This window comes from Nomascus leucogenys, chromosome 6, assembly GCF_006542625.1.
Source record: "Nomascus leucogenys isolate Asia chromosome 6, Asia_NLE_v1, whole genome shotgun sequence".
NCBI classification, from domain to species: Eukaryota; Metazoa; Chordata; class Mammalia; order Primates; family Hylobatidae; genus Nomascus; species Nomascus leucogenys.
The window spans coordinates 91,594,349-91,614,715 of NC_044386.1; the positions used below are offsets into that span (position 1 = coordinate 91,594,349).

General features: G+C 44.3%; 1 protein-coding gene across 10 annotated transcripts in view; it reads right to left on the reverse strand.

Annotated features, from left to right (window-relative positions):
• PARP6 (poly(ADP-ribose) polymerase family member 6) overlaps nt 1-19,885 on the reverse strand; it is a 31,882-nt gene extending 11,997 nt beyond the window's left edge. For 2 of the 10 annotated variants that reach the window (XM_030814695.1, XM_030814693.1), the window contains exons 1-16: nt 19,723-19,883; nt 18,243-18,507; nt 14,698-14,893; nt 13,965-14,042; nt 13,115-13,209; nt 12,626-12,686; nt 12,294-12,384; nt 11,769-11,835; nt 8,699-8,848; nt 7,609-7,819; nt 6,741-6,794; nt 5,185-5,280; nt 4,506-4,598; nt 3,627-3,752; nt 1,310-1,375; nt 293-360 (exon numbers count right to left, since the gene is read on the reverse strand). In XM_030814695.1, the coding sequence (XP_030670555.1) occupies nt 293-360; nt 1,310-1,375; nt 3,627-3,752; nt 4,506-4,598; nt 5,185-5,280; nt 6,741-6,794; nt 7,609-7,819; nt 8,699-8,848; nt 11,769-11,835; nt 12,294-12,384; nt 12,626-12,686; nt 13,115-13,209; nt 13,965-14,042; nt 14,698-14,700 (1,259 nt within the window). In that variant the 5' untranslated portion in view covers nt 14,701-14,893; nt 18,243-18,507; nt 19,723-19,883. The other 8 variants (XM_030814698.1, XM_030814696.1, XR_004030553.1 and 5 more) reach the window with 7 other exon arrangements.
• Nucleotides 19,886-20,367: the final 482 nt, after the last annotated feature.

Sequence of the window (20,367 nt, forward strand, 5' to 3'; positions counted from 1 at the left end):
CCTGGGCAACAGAGTGAGACCCTATCTCAAAAAAAAAAAAAAAAAGAAACAATTAAAACAAGATTAAAAATAAATTTTTTAAAAGAAAAATCATGTCAGAATTTGTGGGCTTTTTGTAGGATGTGTTATTTTCAAGGCAAGGTATATCAACAAACTCCAAGAAAAAGCAGCCATTACCGCCTATAACCTTGGGAAGGATGTTGAAACCACCACTAAAAGAAGGTACAGGTTCCATGTCCGATAACTCCCTCCCTCCTCATAACCCAAGAAGGATGAGCCATTCTATCCATACCACTGCAGGAGAGGATGGGCCAGGGGATCCAACTTGTCCATCTGTTTCTTGATTTCCAAATATGAGCCCTGAAAGACAATGGCCATAACGTTATCTCCCTGGAGAGGTGGGAGCCTACCTGCTTTCTGCTTTTCACAGAGTGACTATTTGGGTCCAGGGCAAGGTAGGCACCAAAGGCCACATAGAGGAAAAAGGAGATAAGGTTCCCACCCTCAAGGAGCCCTAGTCAGGCTGGGAAGACTCATAAATAAATATGAAAATGACTGAAGATGCTTACAAAACAACATGCAGGTGGGTCTCCCTCATTTTATGCAATTCCTACAGCCCTAAAAAGTTGATTGTAAATCAAAAAATTAATAAAATCAATGTCCCAAGAAGATTAGGCTAAAGAATCCTGTGGTAAATCTTTAAATAAAGCAAAGCGTCCTCCTGACAAGTAAATCATTCCTCCTAGGTGTATCTTATGTGTAAGTCTCAACTGTGATATACAGGATTTGCTGAGAAGAGGCCCACCTGTAAATGAGTACAAATGAATGTCTATTCATGCAGAGATTGCAGACGAGGGGTGGGGAAGTCTGGTGAGGGACAGCCTTGAGTCAAAGGATGGTCACTGCTCCATGTGGCTGCCCCACCCCTAGAAGGATAGAAGATGTAGGCCCCTGTGTCTAGTTCCTTACCTTCAAGCCCCCCTCCTCCTCACCCTCCCAACCCTGGGCAGAGGTCTTTCCTTCACTTCTTAACTCCCTAAGAATTATGGCAAAACATTAAATATGAACAACTTGTAAAGGAATTAACAGCAAAGGTAAAGATTGAGACACAAAGACTAAAGAGAATAAAGAAGAGTAACAGAGCTAACAAAACGGAGAACAGGAATTGGGAAGGTTAAAGAGAAAAGACTGAAAAAAAAAACACAGTGAGTAGCATCTCTAAATCTTCATCCCACTCCCACAAATTACAAACAGAACAGGACACTTGAACTGGGCAGGCAGAGGAGAGGGGACAGAGAAGGCAGAATACCTGGGTCATCTCCCGAATAGACATCACACTATCCAGAGCTTTCTGAAGCCGCTCATAATTCTTCTTCTGTGGAGAATCAATGGGAAGAGAAGAACCAAATAAAGAAAAGTGGAGGAAAGTAAGATGTGATGAAAAGGGGCTAGATGTACCAAAAAAGTCTAGGCCCAAGGAAACAATAGTATGTCATGGAAAGAGCATTAATGTCAGACAGTTCTGGGGTCACATGCTAGTTCTCTTTTATCAGCTGGGAGTAATAGGGTAAGTTATTTGGCCTCTTAGAACCTTTAGCATCCCTTTATGCAAGTGAAGATTAACTCCTATCACCCCCATAGAGACGTTCTGAGGACTAAATAACATATATACTCTGTATAGTAATGACAGTAATAGTGAGGTACTATGCTGGGTACTTGTGATGGTTAATTTTGTGTGTCAACTTGACTGGGCCATGAGGTACCCACTCATCTGGTCAACCATTATTTCTGGGTGTGTTTGTGAGGGTGTTTCTGGTTGAGATTAACATGTGAATCAGCAGACTGAGTAAAGCAAATTGTCCTCCCTAACGTGGAAGGGCCTTATCCAATCGATCAATGACCAGAATAAAACAAAAAGGCTGACTCCTCTGCCCCACCCCGCCATGAGTTTGTAGAGTTTGTGGGTATTCCTCCTGCCTGATTGCTCAAGTTGGATTATCAGTCTTTTCCAGTCTTTGGATTTGAACTAAAAAAAAAATGGACTCTTCTTGGATGTTGAGCCTTCAGGCTTTCAGGCTAGAACTTACACCATTGGCTCTGATTTTTTGGTTTTGTTTGTTTTTTTGAGGCAGAGTCTCTCTCTGTCACCCAGCCTGGAGTGCAGTGGTGCGATCCCGGCTCACTGCAACCTCTGCCTCCTGGGTTCAAGCGATTCTCATGCCTCAGCCTCCCAAGTAGCTGAGATTACAGGCACCCACCAACATGCCTGGCTAATTTTTTGTATTTTCAGTAGAGACGGGGTTTCACCATGTTGGCCAGGCTGGTCTTTGACTCCTCACTCCAGTCAAGTGATCCGCCTGCCTTGGCCTCCCAAAGTGCTAGGATTACAGGCAGAAGCCACTGCGCCCAGCCCACTCTCTGATTTTCAAGCCTTGGGACTGGGACTACAACTATACCACTGGCTCTCCTGGGTCTGCAACCTGCTAACTGTAAGATGTTGGGACTTCTCAGCCTCCATAATTATGTGAGGCAATTCCTTATAATAAACCTCTTTCTCCTTCTCTCTCCATATATATCTCCTACTGGCTGTTTCTCTGGAAAACCCTAAAACAGTACTTTACATATATTACTTCTCTTTTTCTTTTTTTTTTTTTTTTTTTTTTTTTTTTGAGACAGAGTCTCACTCTGTCGCCCAGGCTGGAGTGCAGTAGTATGATCTCAGCTCACTGCAAGCTCCGCCTCCCGAGTTCACGCCATTCTCCTGCCTCAGCCTCCCGAGTAGCTGGGACTACAGGCGCCTACCACCACACCTGGCTAATTTTTTGTATTTTTTAGTAGAGATGGGGCTTCACCATGTTAGCCAGGATGGTCTCAATCTCCTGACCTTGTGATCCGCCCGCCTCGGCCTCCCAAAGTGCTGGGATTACAGGCGTGAGCCACCGCACCCAGCCTACTTCTCATTTTTTTATTTTTTATTTTTTGAGACGGAGTCTCGCTCTGTCACTCAGGCTGGAGTGCAGTGGCGCAATCTCGGCTCACTGCAAGCTCCGCCTCCCGGGTTCACACCATTCTCCTGCCTCAGCCTCTCCGAATAGCTGGGACTACAGGCGCCCGCCACTACGCCCGGCTAATTTTTTTGTATTTTTAGTAGAGACGGGGTTTCACCATGGTCTCGGTCTCGATCTCCTGACCTCGTGATCCGCCCGCCTCGGCCTCCCAAAGTGCTGGGATTACAAGCGTGAGCCACCGCGCCCGGCCCTACTTCTCATTTTTATAATCATCTGCAAAATAAATATTATCCCTTTTTACAAGATAAGGAGATTGAAGTTTAGAAAGGTTAAGTGACTTGCCTAATACCCTTCAAATGGGGAGTAGCAGAATCTCAAATGGAATCCAGGTCTGTCTGGCTCCAAAAGCCCTTTTTCCCTAACATAATGTAACTAATATTAATTCTTCTCCCTTTTCTGTGTCAAACTTGGCTATTTATTTACTGAAAGAGCTAAATCACAGAGTTTAAGAATTCTGTCCCTATTCCAAGCCCTGTATATACCAGAATGTCAGCCCATAGTCTCCCACTATCTTTTACCATTTCTGTTCCTTAGCCCTGACTTTCTCAAGTAACATACCTTAGGGTTAAAGGCCAGAGTCTTGGGATCAGTGGGGTCCACCACAGAGGGATAAGGCTCAAAGATGATGCTCTTTCTAGGGGACTCTAAAGCTGCCCTACACATGGCCACCAGCAGATCCACCACCTTAGGGGAAAGGAAAAAAACAGGGCAGAAGCTAAATGACTTCCCAGTACTGGGAGTCACAGAGTATCCAGTATTTCTCTCTGATGTTCTTTTAAAAAGCAAATATGTTTAAGGCTTTTAAAATAGAAAATACAAGCTCATAAAAATTGAAGTAATACCAAAGTAATTAAAGATAAAAAAACCATCTTCCTGCCCTTAATCTCAATCTTCACAGCTAAGTACTAGTGAGTCTGATGTATATCCTTCCAGATAATTTTCCTACGGAAGTATTTTTTCTTTCTCTCTCATTCGTTTTTAAAGAGACAGGGGCTCACTCTGTTACCCAGGCTGGAGTGCAGTGGCGTGATCATGGCCCACTGCAGCCTCGACCTCCTGAGCTCAAGCCATCCTCCCATCTCAGCCTCCCAAAGTACTGGGATTACAGGTGTGAGCCATTGTGCTTGGCCCTTTATTTTCTTACATGGACAATTTTACTACATATACTGTTGTATTTGCTTTTTTATATAACTATGTTAAAATTTTCTGTCCATAAATAATACCTATATACTATGTCTACTCTAAGGATATCCCATAATTTCTTTAACTGGAGCCCCTACAGATGGGGTTGTATCCATTTTTTATTTTATAAACAATACTACAGTGTATATCTTATATACAAAAGCATTTTTGGAAGTTAAATTCCAAGAATGAAATTGCTAGGTTCCTCTGTCTTTCTTGATCCCAATTCCCCAGCCACGTTTCCCTCCCCCATACCTCTGCTCCAGTGGCCACCTCCTCTGCAGCTCCAGACATGACACCCAGTGTGTAGAAGGAGAAGACGCATAGTTCACGAGTACAGACAGCTGGCTGAAAGGGTATATTAAACAGATGGTGGTGGGATGGGGTGTGCAATAAGGTGTAGGCAGAGAGGGAGTCTTGACCTCAGACAACTCTAAAACAGGGTAGGAATTTGAGGCCCTCTATATCAGGAGAAAACTACCAATAAAGTCTTAATTAAAATGCCTTACTGATAAGTTTGGAAGTTAACACTGTCTCCCCTATGAAGCCTTCCTTGATCTTCCTATGAAGTCAGATGTTCTCTCACCTGATTTTTAACAATGCTAATATCTCTTCTATAAACTTAATATACATTGTGATTTGTCTGTCTCCCATCTGGACTTAGAGTCCTTGAGGACAGCATCATATCCAATCATCTTGGTCAATATCTGATCCCCATTTTTAAATGTCAGGTGGACTCTATCCTAAATAAATATTCTCGTATCTTCATTTCTCTAAACAGTACTGCTGAGATTTGTTTTCTGAGAAAAATCAACAATTTCTAGAGTATCAGGGTGTACAGACAGAATTTTACCTTGACCACAGACCAAGGAAGAAGGAAATGAAGTGAAGGGGACCTGGTTAAGGAAGACGGTCATAGAGTAGGGACCTATACCTTCAGCATAGATCCATTTTGGAAGACATGCTGCTCATCACACACCACACAGTACTCATTCAATGTTGGAATCCTCTGTTCTGCATACTTCATGATCTGGGAAAAGAACAGATTCTAAGTCTTTTGGAAGTACTGGCACACACAGATATGGGAAATAATTTCAGCTTTTTTTTCCAGCTACCCTCCATCCTCCCAGCCCCATGCCTAAGGTAGGATATATTCTTAGGCTGTGTACTTAAACTGATGGCCTGACTGCAGAGCTAAGATTGTATGGTATAGTAAAAATAAGAACATGATGTTTGATTGAGAAGACCTGGGTTAACATCCTACTTCTAATACTTAATGGCATATATAATTTTAAGCAAGTCAGTTAACCTGAGCCTTGGTTTCTTTGTTTATATAGCAGAGCATTATTCGCCTCATAGGGGTATTGCAAGAAATGAGATGATGTCCATGAAAGCATTTTAAAAATATAAAATGGGTGCTAATCAAACTATTAAAATTACTTGTAATTATAGGCTGTCCCTCTGGGATAGGAAAGCATTCAATCAATTAGATGGCAGAAGGTCCTGAGAAGCCATTTCAACTACCTAGAACACTTAGCCAGTCCACTGGTCAAAACTACAGACAATTCTGTGCTAGGAAGATAGGAAAATTCAGAACTAATGCAGCAATATCCTACAACGTTTTTTTTTTTTTTAATGACACCCTGTCTTAACACAGCTTTTGTGCATCAGTCAAGTTTTTCCCATTTCACATGATTTTAGGCTGGTAATGGGACATGCAAGAGACTTTATTCATTTAATGCAGATTTACTGAAAGCCCATTATGTCCCCAGCTCTGTGAAAGGTCTTCTTGATTATGAAATAAAATTAAAGGTTGTTTTCTCAGAAGCTGAACTTCAATAGGAGAGATGTGGCATGTTTATAAATTAATAACAATTCAAGGCAGCCCATAGTATGCAACACATAGGTGCCATACGAAACAAAAAAAATCGTAACAGTTCAGTGAGGGGAGACATCACTTCTAGGTAATGCATTGGCGTAATGGCAATTTTATGGAAAAGGTGCCAACTGACTCTTGATGGCAAGAGGAAGATAGGAAGAATTACATGAACAAAGGTTAACAGAGATGCAAAAGTGAAAGCATGAATGCCCAGGGAATAAAGAGATTTTAAAAAGCAAATGACCAGTAGTAGCTGCGCAGTGAAAGGGGTCTGTGAAGAATACTAAAGATCATTTGAGCAAGGGCTATTGGGAATCATTAAGGAAATTAGTGTCAATCTCACTCTCAACTCATGTCATATGAGTCTTGACACCCATACACTTAAAATTGGCAGTGCCTCATTGGCACTTGATCGTAAGTGGTAAGTATTGTCTTTCCAGTAATGCTGTCAGGTTCTTGAAGATGGGAACAATGCCTTCTTTCCTTCTACCATTAGTTCTGGAAGCAAAGCAATTCAGGAAGTATTTCATTGAGGAGCTGGGAGGTGTTAGCAGACCAAATGGGTCAGACAACAGGGAAGGGCTTTGGAGTGACAATTTTGACTTGATTACCTGAACGAGGAATCCATACTCCAGAGTGGGAATGTTCTTGCAGTGACCACTGACCTGGTGAGAGTAAAAAGGCAGACCCCATGAACCTCCTATGAAGCTGGGGCCTAGATAGACCTGACTCTTGCCCATCACCTAGGACTCTCCTAAAGCAGCTAAACCCTAGCTCAGAATCCCGAAGCTGGAAAGGAGACTTTTAGACATTTTTGCCAAAGGTTCTGGAAAGGGGCTCACCTGTCCTTAACCCTCCTTCAAAGTAGATGGAATAGGTTAGTACAGCAGCTACAGTTAACTACAGTCCTACTCACAAACTAATAAAATCACACATGACTTCTCCTTGAGATTCCCATCTCCAGACTCTCTGCTTCATGGCCTATCAGAGAAGCTTGCCAGACAGTTTAGACGTAAGTTTTCTACTGTTAAAAAATGTTTTCCAGCTGGGATGGTGGCTCATGCCTGTAATCCCAGCACTTTGGGAGCCGAAGGAAGGTGGATCACTTGAGCTCAGGAGTTCAAGACTACCCTGGCCAACATGGCAAAAGCCCGTCTCTACAAAAATATGAAAAATTAGTCAGTCGTGGCATGTGCCTATAGTCCCAGCTACTTGACAGGCTGAGGTAGGAGGATCATGAGCTTGGGAGGCAGAGACTGCAGTGAGCAGAGATCACCACTGCCCTCCAGCCTGGATGACAGAGTGAGACCCTGTCTCAAAAAAAAGAAGTGTTCCATTCTACTCACTCATGGTACATACCTAGGTTTGATTTATGATGCCTAGACAACCATACCCCCACCCCATTTTGAGAAACTACACTCCCACATTTCCACTCCCACCCTCCTGATAGCCAAGTCAAACCCTCCCCAGCCCATGTACCAAAGGAGAGGTCCGTGCTGGGGGAGGGAGGCCCACGTGCTGAGGGCACAGGAGACCTGCCTGGGGGCTGGGAGGGTAGCCAAACACTTCCACTTTGGGGTTCTTCATGGTACAGGAGATGGAACGATTCATGAGGCGCCCAACCCGAAGCTCTGGTACACCTAGTTTGCCTTTCAGCATGGAGTCCTGTATGATAGGGAAACTGGGAGACCTGGAGAGAGAGAGAGCAAAGAGAAGTGATAAAACTGGGGATTTCATAGGAGCCCTAGAGGGGACTGGAGATAAGTGAGCCCTAAGTCAAAAGTTCTAAACCAAAGAAAGACAAACTCATATCTGAGGAAAGTTGCACTGTATCTTAAATACTATTAAAACAAGTAAATCACGCATCTGAATTAAAATTTTTATGTCATCATCTGTGGGTTCTTCACATTGGGACACTGAGGGTGGGCAGAGGCAGAGGATAGGTTATTATGTTTCTAAGCCAAGTATGGAATAATCCCTTGGAAAGGCTGCCTGTTTTTCTTACTGAGAAAGAGAGAAAAAAAAAAATAGAGAGAGAGATTGTTAAACATTGCGCTAGGCAAGAAGTAGTTGCATCCTAAAGGGCCTAATATTGACTATCTGACTGTCAACAATGATTCCTGGGAAGCTACAAATCTGGGTTTGTGTTTGCCTTTGGGAATATCAGAAGACACCACAAGGGGAAAATGTAGACCTGGGGTCAAAGAATGGAGCAATATTTATTTCCAGAACCTAGCAAGGAATTACTGCCTGTTCTCTGACACTTTCTTCTTAGGATGGGGAAACGGATCAGGGCAAAAGAACAGAAAGATGGAAGATTCGGCATACATTTCTCAAAATACATATCACGAGCTAGGTATTCTGTTTTACATAAAGGATTAGGTATTAACCTTGGGTAGGGAGTAGAAAGGTAAGGACACATAGTGAACAGGATCATGTGAGTGGTGTCAGTAGTTAAAGAGACAGAATTCAGGGAAGAGAGGGGATAGAAAAGTTTATGTAATCAAGAAGGTGGGGGTGGGGACTATCACAAGGTATTTACAGATGATCAGCTTTAGGGAGCACTTACTTGGGGATGGGTGAAAAGATGCTGAGGCCAGCTCGGAACTTCTTGATGGTACCACTTGCCTTGAACCAACTGTGCCTCTTCTCCTGCTGGGTCTTCAAGAAATCGTTGCTCAGATGTTTCCATTGTTGGGATGTAAACATACCCAGGATCCTGAGGGATCAAAAAGAATGAGCTTAGGCAAGATGAGGCAGGGTCAAGAAATAAGGACTAAAGAGAGGCAAATAATCTAAAATTCAGACGCAGGGACTGCAAAGCTAGTTGTGGTAGGGGAATGTGTATCTGAAGACCCCTTAAAATGACCTTAGTAAATAAAAAAATCACCATCCCAGAGCACCCCTTCACCCTAGAGGGTACCTAGCCTAATGGCCAGAAAAATTCAGAGATGCTTTGCCTTTGGAGTGAGATTTCAAAGGTGAGCCTTCAAAGGCTGCAAACCTTGAAATCTATTGCCAAGAATGACTATACTGTTGACAGGGAAACAGAAGTGGTAGGATGGAGGTGAGTACCACTCTGTTCCTTGTGAGTCATGAAGAAAAGGAGTAGGGACATAAGGGGTACTGACATTGTTAGGTGAAAAATTATATTCCCAAATTTATGGTTTCCAATTTGAGCTGCGCCCTTAGCTAGATTTGTCAATCCTTTCACTTGTCCTTGATCAATTCTCTCTAGCATTACTCTAAGGTATTGTTCTAAATCCTTATTACCTTCTTTAAGTTACTAACTTCATCTACAACCAATAACCTCTCTTCCTTCCTAAGCCATCAGATATCGGTTCCCTTAATTTTCCAACCCTACTATAAAATCTACTTATATTTCCACCCTACCTTGATCCCTCCATTTTCTGGAGGTAAAGTGACCCTTCTACCTAAGATCAATCCTTCGATTTGTGCTCTAGATCTCAGCCCTGACTTGCCTTTTTAGGGACCTTGATGTGTCAATCATTCCCTTTTCCTGTCAGTTCCTTTCCCAAAGTCAACAAAAAATGTCAATTTTCTGCACCTTAGTCTAGTTAACCTCTCCCTGTTGCCTTCCCATCCCCACCCAAATTTCTCAACCCATACTCATTGTTTCTATGTTGTTGCCAACCACTCACCTCTCAACTTTCTGTATTCTGGTTCCTACCTTCACCACTAAAATTGTTCTCCTCCTGATGCTAAATCCGATGGAAACTCCCAGGTTCTTCCCTTATCTTCTCTGGCATCTGGCCCTCCTTGCAGAACCTGCCCTCCTTTGTCTTCTGTGCCACCATTCTCTTCCTATTCTTCTCTGACCTACCTGCAGTGTTTCTTCTTCCTCTGCCTACCCTGCTGGTTTCTTCAGGATTTCGTCTGAGAGTTTAATGGTATTTAGTCCTTGATCCTATCTTCTTTTCCCACTATCATGCCCTCCTTCGGCAATCTCATATTCACTGGCTGTAACTTCTTCCCACACACATTGATGCATATCTTCAACCCTAACCTCTCCTGTAAGTAGCAACTTGACATATACTCCGGTAAGTGGCAAATTGACATTTCGGACAAGCATCTCTACCTGCATATCTGAAAGTTACCTTTAAATAACATCTCAAAAATGGAACTAATTACCTATCCTCATCCTACAAACCTGCTCCGTTCTCATATCCCTATTTACACTGGTGGTATCACAATTTACCCAGACATCTAGGCTGGAAACTTAAATGTATTTTCCACTACTCTTTGGCCCTTATGGCTATATTCAATATATCTAAATCAGTCTTCAAGTCTTATTGATTTTACACCTCACAAATCTTTCTAATCTGTCTCATCTCCATTCTCACTTAATCACACTTTAGCTCACTATAATCTCAGTATAATCACACTTTAGCTCAGGCCTTTAGCATCTCTTGTCTTGACTTTTACAAAAGCACCCTACTACACTAGTTCTGGTCTCTTGTCTCATTCCCTCCTACCCATTTTGTATAATGCTACCAGAATGGTTTTTAAAAATAAATCTGACCACATCATTTCTTTGCCTAAACCCTTCAATGTTCACACTGCCTACAGGATAAAAGTCTAAGATCCTCTCTAACTTGAACCCTTCCCTATTCTCTGGCTTTGGCTCCTACACCCCCAGCTTGTATTTTATCAGCAATATTTAACTACCTGAAGCTCCCTACACACATACTGCTTTATGTGACTAAGCCCCTGCAAATGTTATTCACCCTCAGAATCTGTCTACATGGACAACTCTTATCCATCCTTGAAAATTACTAATCACTGGCTGGGTGCGGTGGTTCACACCTGTAATCTCAGCACTTTGGGAGGCTGAGGCAGGTGGATCACTTGAGGCCAGGAGTTTGGGACCAAACTGGCCAACATGGAGAAACCCCATCTCTACTAAAAATACAAAAATTAGCCGGCCATGGTGGTGGGTGCCTGTAATCCCAGCTACTTAGGAGGCTGAGGCACAGGAATCACTTGAACTCAGGAGGCAGAAGTTGCAGTGAGCCCAGATCATGCCACTGCACTCCAGCCTGGGTGAGAGCAAGACTCTGTCTCAAAAAACAAAACAAAACAAAACAAAAAACAAAGGAAATTATTAATCATCACCCTTTCAACAGACTGAGTCACTCTTCAGTGTCCTTTCTAAACCTTACATATTCACCTGTATTAGAATACGTATCCAGTGGACTCTATTTGAAACTTCACTGAGAGTGGAAAATATGCTTCATTTCTTTGTATACCAAATACTTAGCTTAATGCTCAACACATTCAATAAACTAAAATTGAGTTCCTAGAGACTTACTCTGAAGAAACCACTAGAGAAATATGAATAGCATGACTCTGATTCCAGGGTAGTAAAAATGCTAAGTAGTGATGAGCCTCTTTTATCTCTAGAAAGTCTCAGGTTCTGACACCCAAGAACCATATACTCTCTCTCCACAACCTTAAATCTGGCTCCCTAAATTTATTTTAGCTTTTCCTCGGCATATTTCAGAAAGACATTTTTGGAAGGAGGCATTCCATCCAAGGCTCTGCCTGTCCATCCATATATTTCCATCTCTCTTTCCTTCCTTCACATGTCCATGACCAGAAAAGACCAAAGTTCTTACTTTTTCAACTGAAGACCCAGCCCAAATCCTTCCTTATTTGATGGCTGGAAAACCTCAATTGATGGTTCTGCAAAGAGAAGAGAAGGCTACTAGTAAGTACATATCTCTTGTCTTCCTGGAGTCCAAAGCTCAGTGGAATAGCTTCTGTACATTCTAAAGATCATAGCTGTTGGGTATTCTAAACAGTAATGGTGGAAGAAAAAAACATCTGAGGCAGAGGGCAGATTCTAGAAGCTGTCATATGAATCTGAAATATCCTCAGGAAGATGTTGAGAAAAGGAGGAGAAAGAAATTTTATCTTGGAACCAGAGAAAACAACGTCATTAGGCAAGAAGGCCTTTAGGGAATGGTTATTAGGCGACAGGGGATGAAGATACCAATTACAGGGGACTAAAAAGCCCCTACCAATAGCCTGCAGATTGAGCCCAAGGGCCTTGTTCCTAATTTTTTTCTACCTCAGTTAACTTAGGGCTTTGGATTAGACCACACTCAGACCACCCACTCGCCCAAAGTCACTGCCTTTACCTGGTCCATCTAGGTACTGGGAGAGAGAAAATCGCAGCCTCAACACAATAGGTTCTGTCCGGAGGACCTTCCAGGCTGTAGAGACTTCCTCCTAAAAGAAGAAGGGAAATAGTTTCCAGTTTAGAAACATAGAAGAATGGACCTGAAATTTCCCCTATATGACACACACATGCACATGACAGTACACACCACTGTCTGGTGATGGTCTAGGAAAGACAGAGATGAGGAATATGTGCTCCAAATACAGCACTCGGGAACAAGACTCCTGGCTTACATGACAAATTCCACAAGTCCAGCTAGACATGTTGTTGGCAGGTACTAGCCCCACTTACATCGAGGAAGCTGATGTTGATGTGGAGGTCAATGTCCACGTCATCGATAGTTCCATATTCTCTATAGAGACACAGGTGACAACAGGTGAGACTCATTAAGGGAGAAAGAAGGGAACAGAAACTGAGGTGGAAAGAGAACTGAGCCTGGGGACAGGGGAAAGGGAAGAGGGGACGACAGCTTTGTACCTAGGGTCTTAGCTACAGCCTTACACCACTTACATGATCAGGATCTTCTCCCAGGCCAAAAGCATTTCTTACCTGAAAGGTGAAACTACTGGCCCAGAGGGGTCTCGGATAAGAGGGAATTCCTAAGAAAAGTGGCCTTACTCTCTACTCTCTACTCTCAGCCAAGCTCATTTATTCTGAGCATCTTCTATCATTAAGTTCATAATTTACCCCACTATCACCATAAAAAGAAAAACTTCTAGCCTTTTAACAACTCAGAAAGAAGTGACTTGCTCCCCTGTCACCCATGAAGTAGAGTCCCACCTGATGGATACAGAGTTCTCACTGTAGATCTCCTTCACGGCTTCAATGTCTGCATCAAGCTGTGGGTGTCGATACAGGTCAGCTGCACAGCTCCCCTGAGATAGCAGCAAAAATGGTGGTGGAGAGAGGTGGAAAAAGATGAGGGAAAGAGAGATAATAAAAAGAATATGAAGAGACACCAGGAACAGGAGAAATCAGACAGCAGTATAGGGGAAGTAAAAGCCACTTATGTGAAGGGGTTATCAGTGGTGACCCTAGCAAGGGATTTCATTAACAGAGGTCTCCATCTCATCATGACTTTAAAAAGGTTCAGCAGACCAAATGTAGGCTTTTGCTTGGAGTTCACTTCCTTAAATCTCCAGCTTTTCTCTCAGACCTTGACCAGGATACCTTCTATGACAACTCAGAACAGGCTGAAGAGTTAAAAGGTTTCCTAAGATTAGTTCTAAGTGAAGAACATTCTGAGAGTCTGGGTATTTCTGCTCAGGACTGTGCCCTGGGTAGTGATGGCATTAAGCAATCGCTGGCAGAGTAATCTTTTAAGATGTGACCCTAATGAATGAAACTACCCCCAATGGCTAGTGTTATAAAAGTCAGAAAATAATTATGTCTAATTAAGATCATATGGGGAGTCTCCACATACAGAGGATGTAGTTTACTTGGGAACAGGTATGACTCCAAAGAAAGAGCAAGGGCATGAGATCAGCTCTGACAAGACCATGCTCAGACCACATCAACATTATAACCTCATCTCATCTGTGCTGCAGAACCTATTTCACTCCTGATGTATCCAAAAAGCGGCACATATCTAGACCATCCAACGTGGGGGTCTTGGGAGATGTAACCTCACCTGAACTCCATAGAGAAATTCCTCTGATTCATTATCTCCCTCCGAGTCGTCATCATTCCAGAACTGGCCTTTGATGTCCTGGTGACGAGAAATAAGGATATCATGCTTTGTTAGGTCCCTATTATCCCATGGAAAGGCGTGGGATGATATGATGGGGAACAGATTCCCACAAAGATTGGGAAAAGATAGGAAAACTGAAGCCCTGATCCCTTTACACCTTTCATGTCACCCTTTGGGAAGAGTGTCGGTCTCTTCCTGATATGATCATATCCATAGACTAGCTCTTAGCGGGACAGAGGAAGACATCTAGGGAATTTTGGCCTTCTGAAGTTTCAGTATGATGACTGAGAGGCTCTGGTAGCCAGTAGGAGAGAAATGCAAATGACTTCAATGTCAAGGTTGACTCCTAAGCACATCTGGGTTCCAGTACAAGCTGGCCTCTTCCAGGATCGTTACCTAAGACAGTTCTCAAGCACACCTAAGCTCTCCCGTCTCATTATTTTCTTTCTATCCTTTAAAGTACTTAATTCTCCTCTCCCTCCCCAAAAAAACCCACCTACACAAACACATCAAGTAATACTGTTTCTGTGCCCCTTCCCTTTCCTTTAACTTCAAATAGCCACTCTATCTTCCAAAAGGGTAGAAAGGAAAATACCAAGAAAGGGTGAGATCTGCACTTTGTCTCCTCTACCCTTTGAACAATCAGTTGGAGAGGTGGGCAGTCAGTTCTCACCATTGGGTCAGTGGGTCACACACACTCTCAGGTCAGTGCTAGGCAGCACCCCTCCATACCACCAGCCGAACCAAGGCCAACGAGATGGGCATTTAGGAAACCACAAAGAGACAAGGTAGGGCACGATGTCAGGGACAACTGGTGATCTGTTGGGGATGGCAGGCTCTGCTGTTGCAGTGGTTAACAAGTCACTGTCCTGTGGAAAGTAGATAATAATGAGTTTCATCACCACTTAATAGCTGGGTGGTGTATATATACAGGAACACGTATTTACCAATACACTTTTTTTTTTTGAGATGGAGTTTTGCTCTTGTCGCCCAGGCTGGAGTGCAATGGTGCGATCTTGGCTCACTGCAACCTCTGCCTCCTGGGTTCAAGCAATTCTCATGCCTCAGCCTCCCAAGTAGCTGGGATTACAGGTGCCTGCTGCCACGCCCAGCTAATTTTAATATTTTCAGTAGAGATGGGGTTTCACCATGTTGGCCAGGCTGGTCTCGAACTCCCGACTTCAGGTGATCTACCGGCCTCGGCCTCCCAAATTGCTGGGAATACATGTGTGAGCCATTGCACCTGGCCATTAATGCACTTTTATTATACATACAGATACCTGCATATAAAAAGACACGCTTGCGTGCATATACATGCACACTTGCACATGCAGTTCTTTATAGATAATGAAACACAAAAGCACTATATGCAAGATACTGCTGTTCTACTTAAACTGGAGAGCTGGGATTAGAGCAAGACCCTGCTCTAGCTCATAATGTTACAACTCCTAAAGCCAAAAGTGATGGTGGCAGGACAAGATGCTTATGTTTACTCTGTCAGTTAATTCTTCAGAGTACCAACTCACACCAGAGTTAAGATTCAGAATCGGATTACTTCTACTCTTTATTGTTAGTTATTTCTCCATATTAGCCATTATCTCTCTTTAAACATCAGTATTACTAGCTATTATATGGCAACGATAGCTAACTTAAAAAGTCCTCAACGGCCAGATCACCTGAGGTCAGGAGTTCAAGATCAGCCTGACCAACATGGTGAAACCCCGTCTCTACTAAAAATACAAAAATTAGCTGGGTGTGGTGGTGCGTGCCTATGATCCCAGCTACTCAGGAGGCTGAGGCAGGAGAATTGCTTGAATCTAGGAGGCGGAGATTGCAGTGAGCCGAGATCATGCCATTGCACTCCAGCCTGGGCAGTAAGAGCAAAAACTCCGTCTCAAAATAAAAAGTCCTCAACAACACTGAACATCTTTTGGCAGTTATGATCTCAGTTGTCATTGCCAAAATAATGCCCTAAAGTCATCTTGGAACCTGCTTCCCAAATAAAAATGCAATAATTATCCCAAAAAATGCTTAGAAAAACTTTTACTTAACCCAGAGCCCTTTCATACACAATTCCCTGCTCGCTTCTAATTCCACAGACTCCTAATCCTATACTAGCAACTTTTAGCTCCATTAAAACCTCCACATATAGCAGAAAAACAAAACAAAACAAAAAACTCATCTGTGAAATTATGAAGGCTTTAATGGCTGAAGATGGCAAAGCTACCCTAAGAGCAGGCTAAAAAAGCTTTCTGTTGCTCTCTAGACCAGCAAGTCACTGGCTTTGCACATATCTCAGCTGAAGCTACTCCAACCTCAGAGGTGTCTTGGTCTCTAATATAGTTCTTCTTTTTTTTTTTTTTTTTTTGTTTTCTGACAGAGTTTCACTGTGTTGCCCAGGCTGGAGTGCAATGGCGTGATCTCGGCTCACTGCAACCTCTGCCTCCTGGGTCCAAGCAATTCTCCTGTCTTGGCCTCCCAAGTAGCTGGGATTACAGGTGCCCGCCACCATGCCCAGCTAATTTTTGTATTTTTAGTAGAAACGGGGTTTCACCAGGTTGGCCAGGCTGGTCTCGAACTCCTGACCTCAGGTGATCCACCCGCCTCAGCCTCCCAAAGTGTTGGGATTATATGTGTGAGCCACTGTGCCTGGCTGGTCTCTAACACAGTTCTACTGAATGTCAGGTTTCCAGATTAGTGATTCTCTGACTGGGGTTGGTGGACCTGCAGCATCAGTATCATCTAGGAACTTGTTAGAAGTGCAAATTCTCAGACTCCTCCTAAGACCTACTGAATTAGAAACTCCAGAAATGGCCAGGCACTGAGGCTCACGCCTGTAATCCTAGCACTTTGTGAGGCCCAGGCGGGCAGGACACCTGAGGTCAGGAGTTCGAGACCAGCATGGCCAACATGGTGAAACTCCATCTCTACTAAAATAAAAACATTAGCCAGGCATGGTGGTGCACGCCTGTAATCCCAGCTACTCGGGAGGCTGAGGCAGGAGAATCATTTGACCCGGGGAGGCAGAGGTTGCAGTGAGCTGAGACTGCGCCATTGCACTCCAGTCTGGGGGGCAACAGCAAAACTCTGTCTCAAAAAAAAAAAAAAAAAAAAAAAAAAAAGAAAAAAAGAAATCCCAGAAATTGGACCCAGTAATCTGTGTTTTAACACACCCTCCAAGTTGTTCTGATGCATAAAATTTGAGAACCACTGTTCTAGTTCTAGATCCTTGTGTGTTCTAAGGACCTGTGGTTCATTCCTTAGATACCAACTTAAGTCTGGTAACTAAGCCAGGATGGGGACAAAAGACACAATGCCAGAGCAGAGCCAGCATAGGAGTCTTCCAGTTGATAGTGTTCCTTGATCCTTCAGAAACAACATGCAAAAGGAAAGTATAACTGAAGTTCTTAGAGATGGAATGACCCGATTACTGAGATTTGTTTAAAATACTACCCTGGCACACACATAAAAAAAGGAGGGAGGATAATAGATGAAATAAATATAGCAAATAGCAAAATGTTGATTACTGATGAAGCTATGAGATGTACATGATGATTTTCTGGTAATCCCTACCTCCCTACTTTTGTGTAAAGTTGAGAAGTTTCAAAATAAAAAGTTTTAAAAAAAATCAGAAGCTACTCGAATGGGCTCTCCTCAGAGTCAGGTCTAAATGTTAACAGGAAGATTAACCAAGACTCCACAATTGCCTCATTGCTGTTCTTCAAACTCATCAAGCATATTCCCTCCATACAGCCTTCATATTCCCACCATATTCCCAAGCATATTCCTGCCATAGAGCCTTTGTCCCTGCTGTTCCCCTTTCTTGGAATGCTTTCCACCCAGATATCCACATGGCTTGTTCCTTCACTCTTCCAGATCTCTGCTCAAAGGCCACCTTGACCATCCTATTTATTAAAACAGCAACAACTCAACACCCACATACTAGCACTCTCTATCCCCCTTCCCAGCTTTATTTTTTTTCCACTTACCATGTTCTAACATATAAAATGTTTATCAGAATGTAACCTCTGGTGGCAGAGGCTTTGACTGTTTTCAATCTACATTCTTCAGCCCTTAACACATTTCTTGAATGAGTGAATGAATGAATGAACCCTCTGCTGGATACTTAAGTCAAATGGGAGATATATACAATAACCTGCATGTTTCTACATATAGACGAAATCACACAAAAAATGATTTTAAAAAGCAAAACTTCACCTTCAAGAGCAGCTGAGATCCAGAATGTGAAGATCTTGGGGTGAGGTTCGTGAGATTTGAAAATGAACAGTCAAGTGCTGATCTGGATGATCACAGAGCAGTAAAGAGGGAGGCACTAAATGTCCAGCCTGGGTTGCCCTGGGGTGAGGGGTAGGATGACGGCAGCGTTAGGCCAGAAGTGCCAGCTTTTCACGGTCTTTGTTGCTGCAGAAGTCAAGAAAAATTTAGCCTCTTTCCAAGGGCTGTTGCTGCTTGGTTTCTGTTGCTATCACAAGGAGAAAAAGGTATTTCAGAGGGAGTTTTTCTTGTTCAAGCAAGAGACAGTTCAGAGATTACTGGCTTTTTCAAACCAGGCTGCTTTAGTGAAAGGGACTTGCTCCCTCTACTCTCAACGCCCTTTCCTCTGGAGAGATGGAAAGTGGATTTAAAAGGTGAAGAGTTGGAAAAGGAAGGTGGTGGGTTATGGAATTCACAGGATCACAAACACTTTTTTAAAAATTAGCCGGAAATGTGGCCTAATTCAAAGCTTTCATGTTACACATAGAATACTTAGACCTACAGAGGTGGAGCAATTTGCTTAAGGTTAGGAGTACAGAAGGACTGGGATGTAAAGACATTGGACAGGTTCTAATTACATCTAATCTTCATGTGACGTGGTTACAATTAATTGAGTTGTTAATGAGTTAAGCAAGAAAGACCTATCTGATTTATTTAAATGAGGTAAAGAATGGGCCCTTTCAAAAGAAGTTGGGCCAAAAATAGACTATATGACGAGTGTCCAGAGAAGGTGTTAAAACTCAGCTGCTAATATAGAACGCTTTATGAATTTCCACGGGAATAAGTCAAATGTAAACGAGCCTCAAGTCTGGATCACAAAGTTCTTTCCCTAGGTCCATGGGCGCTTCTCTGGGTGTGACAACTTCACGTCTAGTCAAAGCAGCTACAGAGCTCAATGTTTAAATTGTAGGTTGGGCTCCCGGCTTTGTGGTCCTGGAAGAGGTTACTCCACTCCACCCCGTGTGCTCCCTTCTCAGGACTAGGCCACTAAACAAAGACTACTAGGAAGAATCACCGAGGGGCGATTCCCGCAGGTTAGCGCTATCTCGGGCACCCCGCAGGGAGAGAGGACACGGCTGCCCCCCGAAAACACTCTCTGGCACCCGTGCTTCCAGGACAGGCCCTGAGGCCTCTCCCGGGGAAGCAGTTACACCTGTTCTCCGGGGTTCCCCTGAAGATCCCAAAAACACCCAACACCTGCCTCCCCAGGGAAGACGCTCTGGGCCCGATCTCTGCCGCCCGGCCGCCGGGCCTGAGTGAAGCCTGTCCAGCCTAGGAGGGGCCCTCAGAACCTCCCGGTCCAAGCCCTTCACTTCGTCCACCCCTGCGGAGATGGGGCGAGCCCCGCACCCTTCCCGCGGCCCGGCCGCACCGCCCCGTGCCCGTGGTGGCGGCCCCACAGGCCAGCCTCGCGAGTACTCACGGCGACCCCGGGCCGCGCGCGGCCGCAGCCGACGGGACGAGCGGCCCGGGACGCCCCGCGGGGGCGGAGCGGCAGGCCAAGGGGCGGGGGCCGGGCCTGGCGGGCGAGGTCGCGCACCCCACGCCTCGTCGTTCCGTCACGGGCGCGCTTAGCCACTCTGCGCACGCTCGCGCGGTGACACCATGGCACGTGGCCCGCTCCTGACCAACAGCCTGACGGCCTGCTCCTGGGCGCGCCTCAGCAGCCGACGCCAGCCTGAGACGCCTGCGCGGCGGTCGCTAGTCGGGAAAGGGTGCGGATCGGGGGGTGGCGCCTGCGCCGTGGGTAGCGGAGGCAGTGGAGAAGGAAGAGGGACTCTGGGGGCGTGCGGGGAGCCTTCCAAAGGAGAATGCTTGCATTTGGCGCCCCGAGTGGTTGGGAGGAACAAGCAGGGAGGGCAACCCAGGTTGCTTGTAGGCTGGGAGGGAGTCCCCTCGCTGGAGGTTGTGGCCGGCAGGTAGAGACTGAGGGAAGTCCTGAGGCCTTGCTGACTGCAGGATTCTCTGGTTCGATAGTGGAAGTCGAACACCTCGGGCTTTTAAAAATTCCGGCATTTAACTCATTTGTTCCCCGGTAGCTGCAGCGTGATGGAAAGCACCCTGGCCT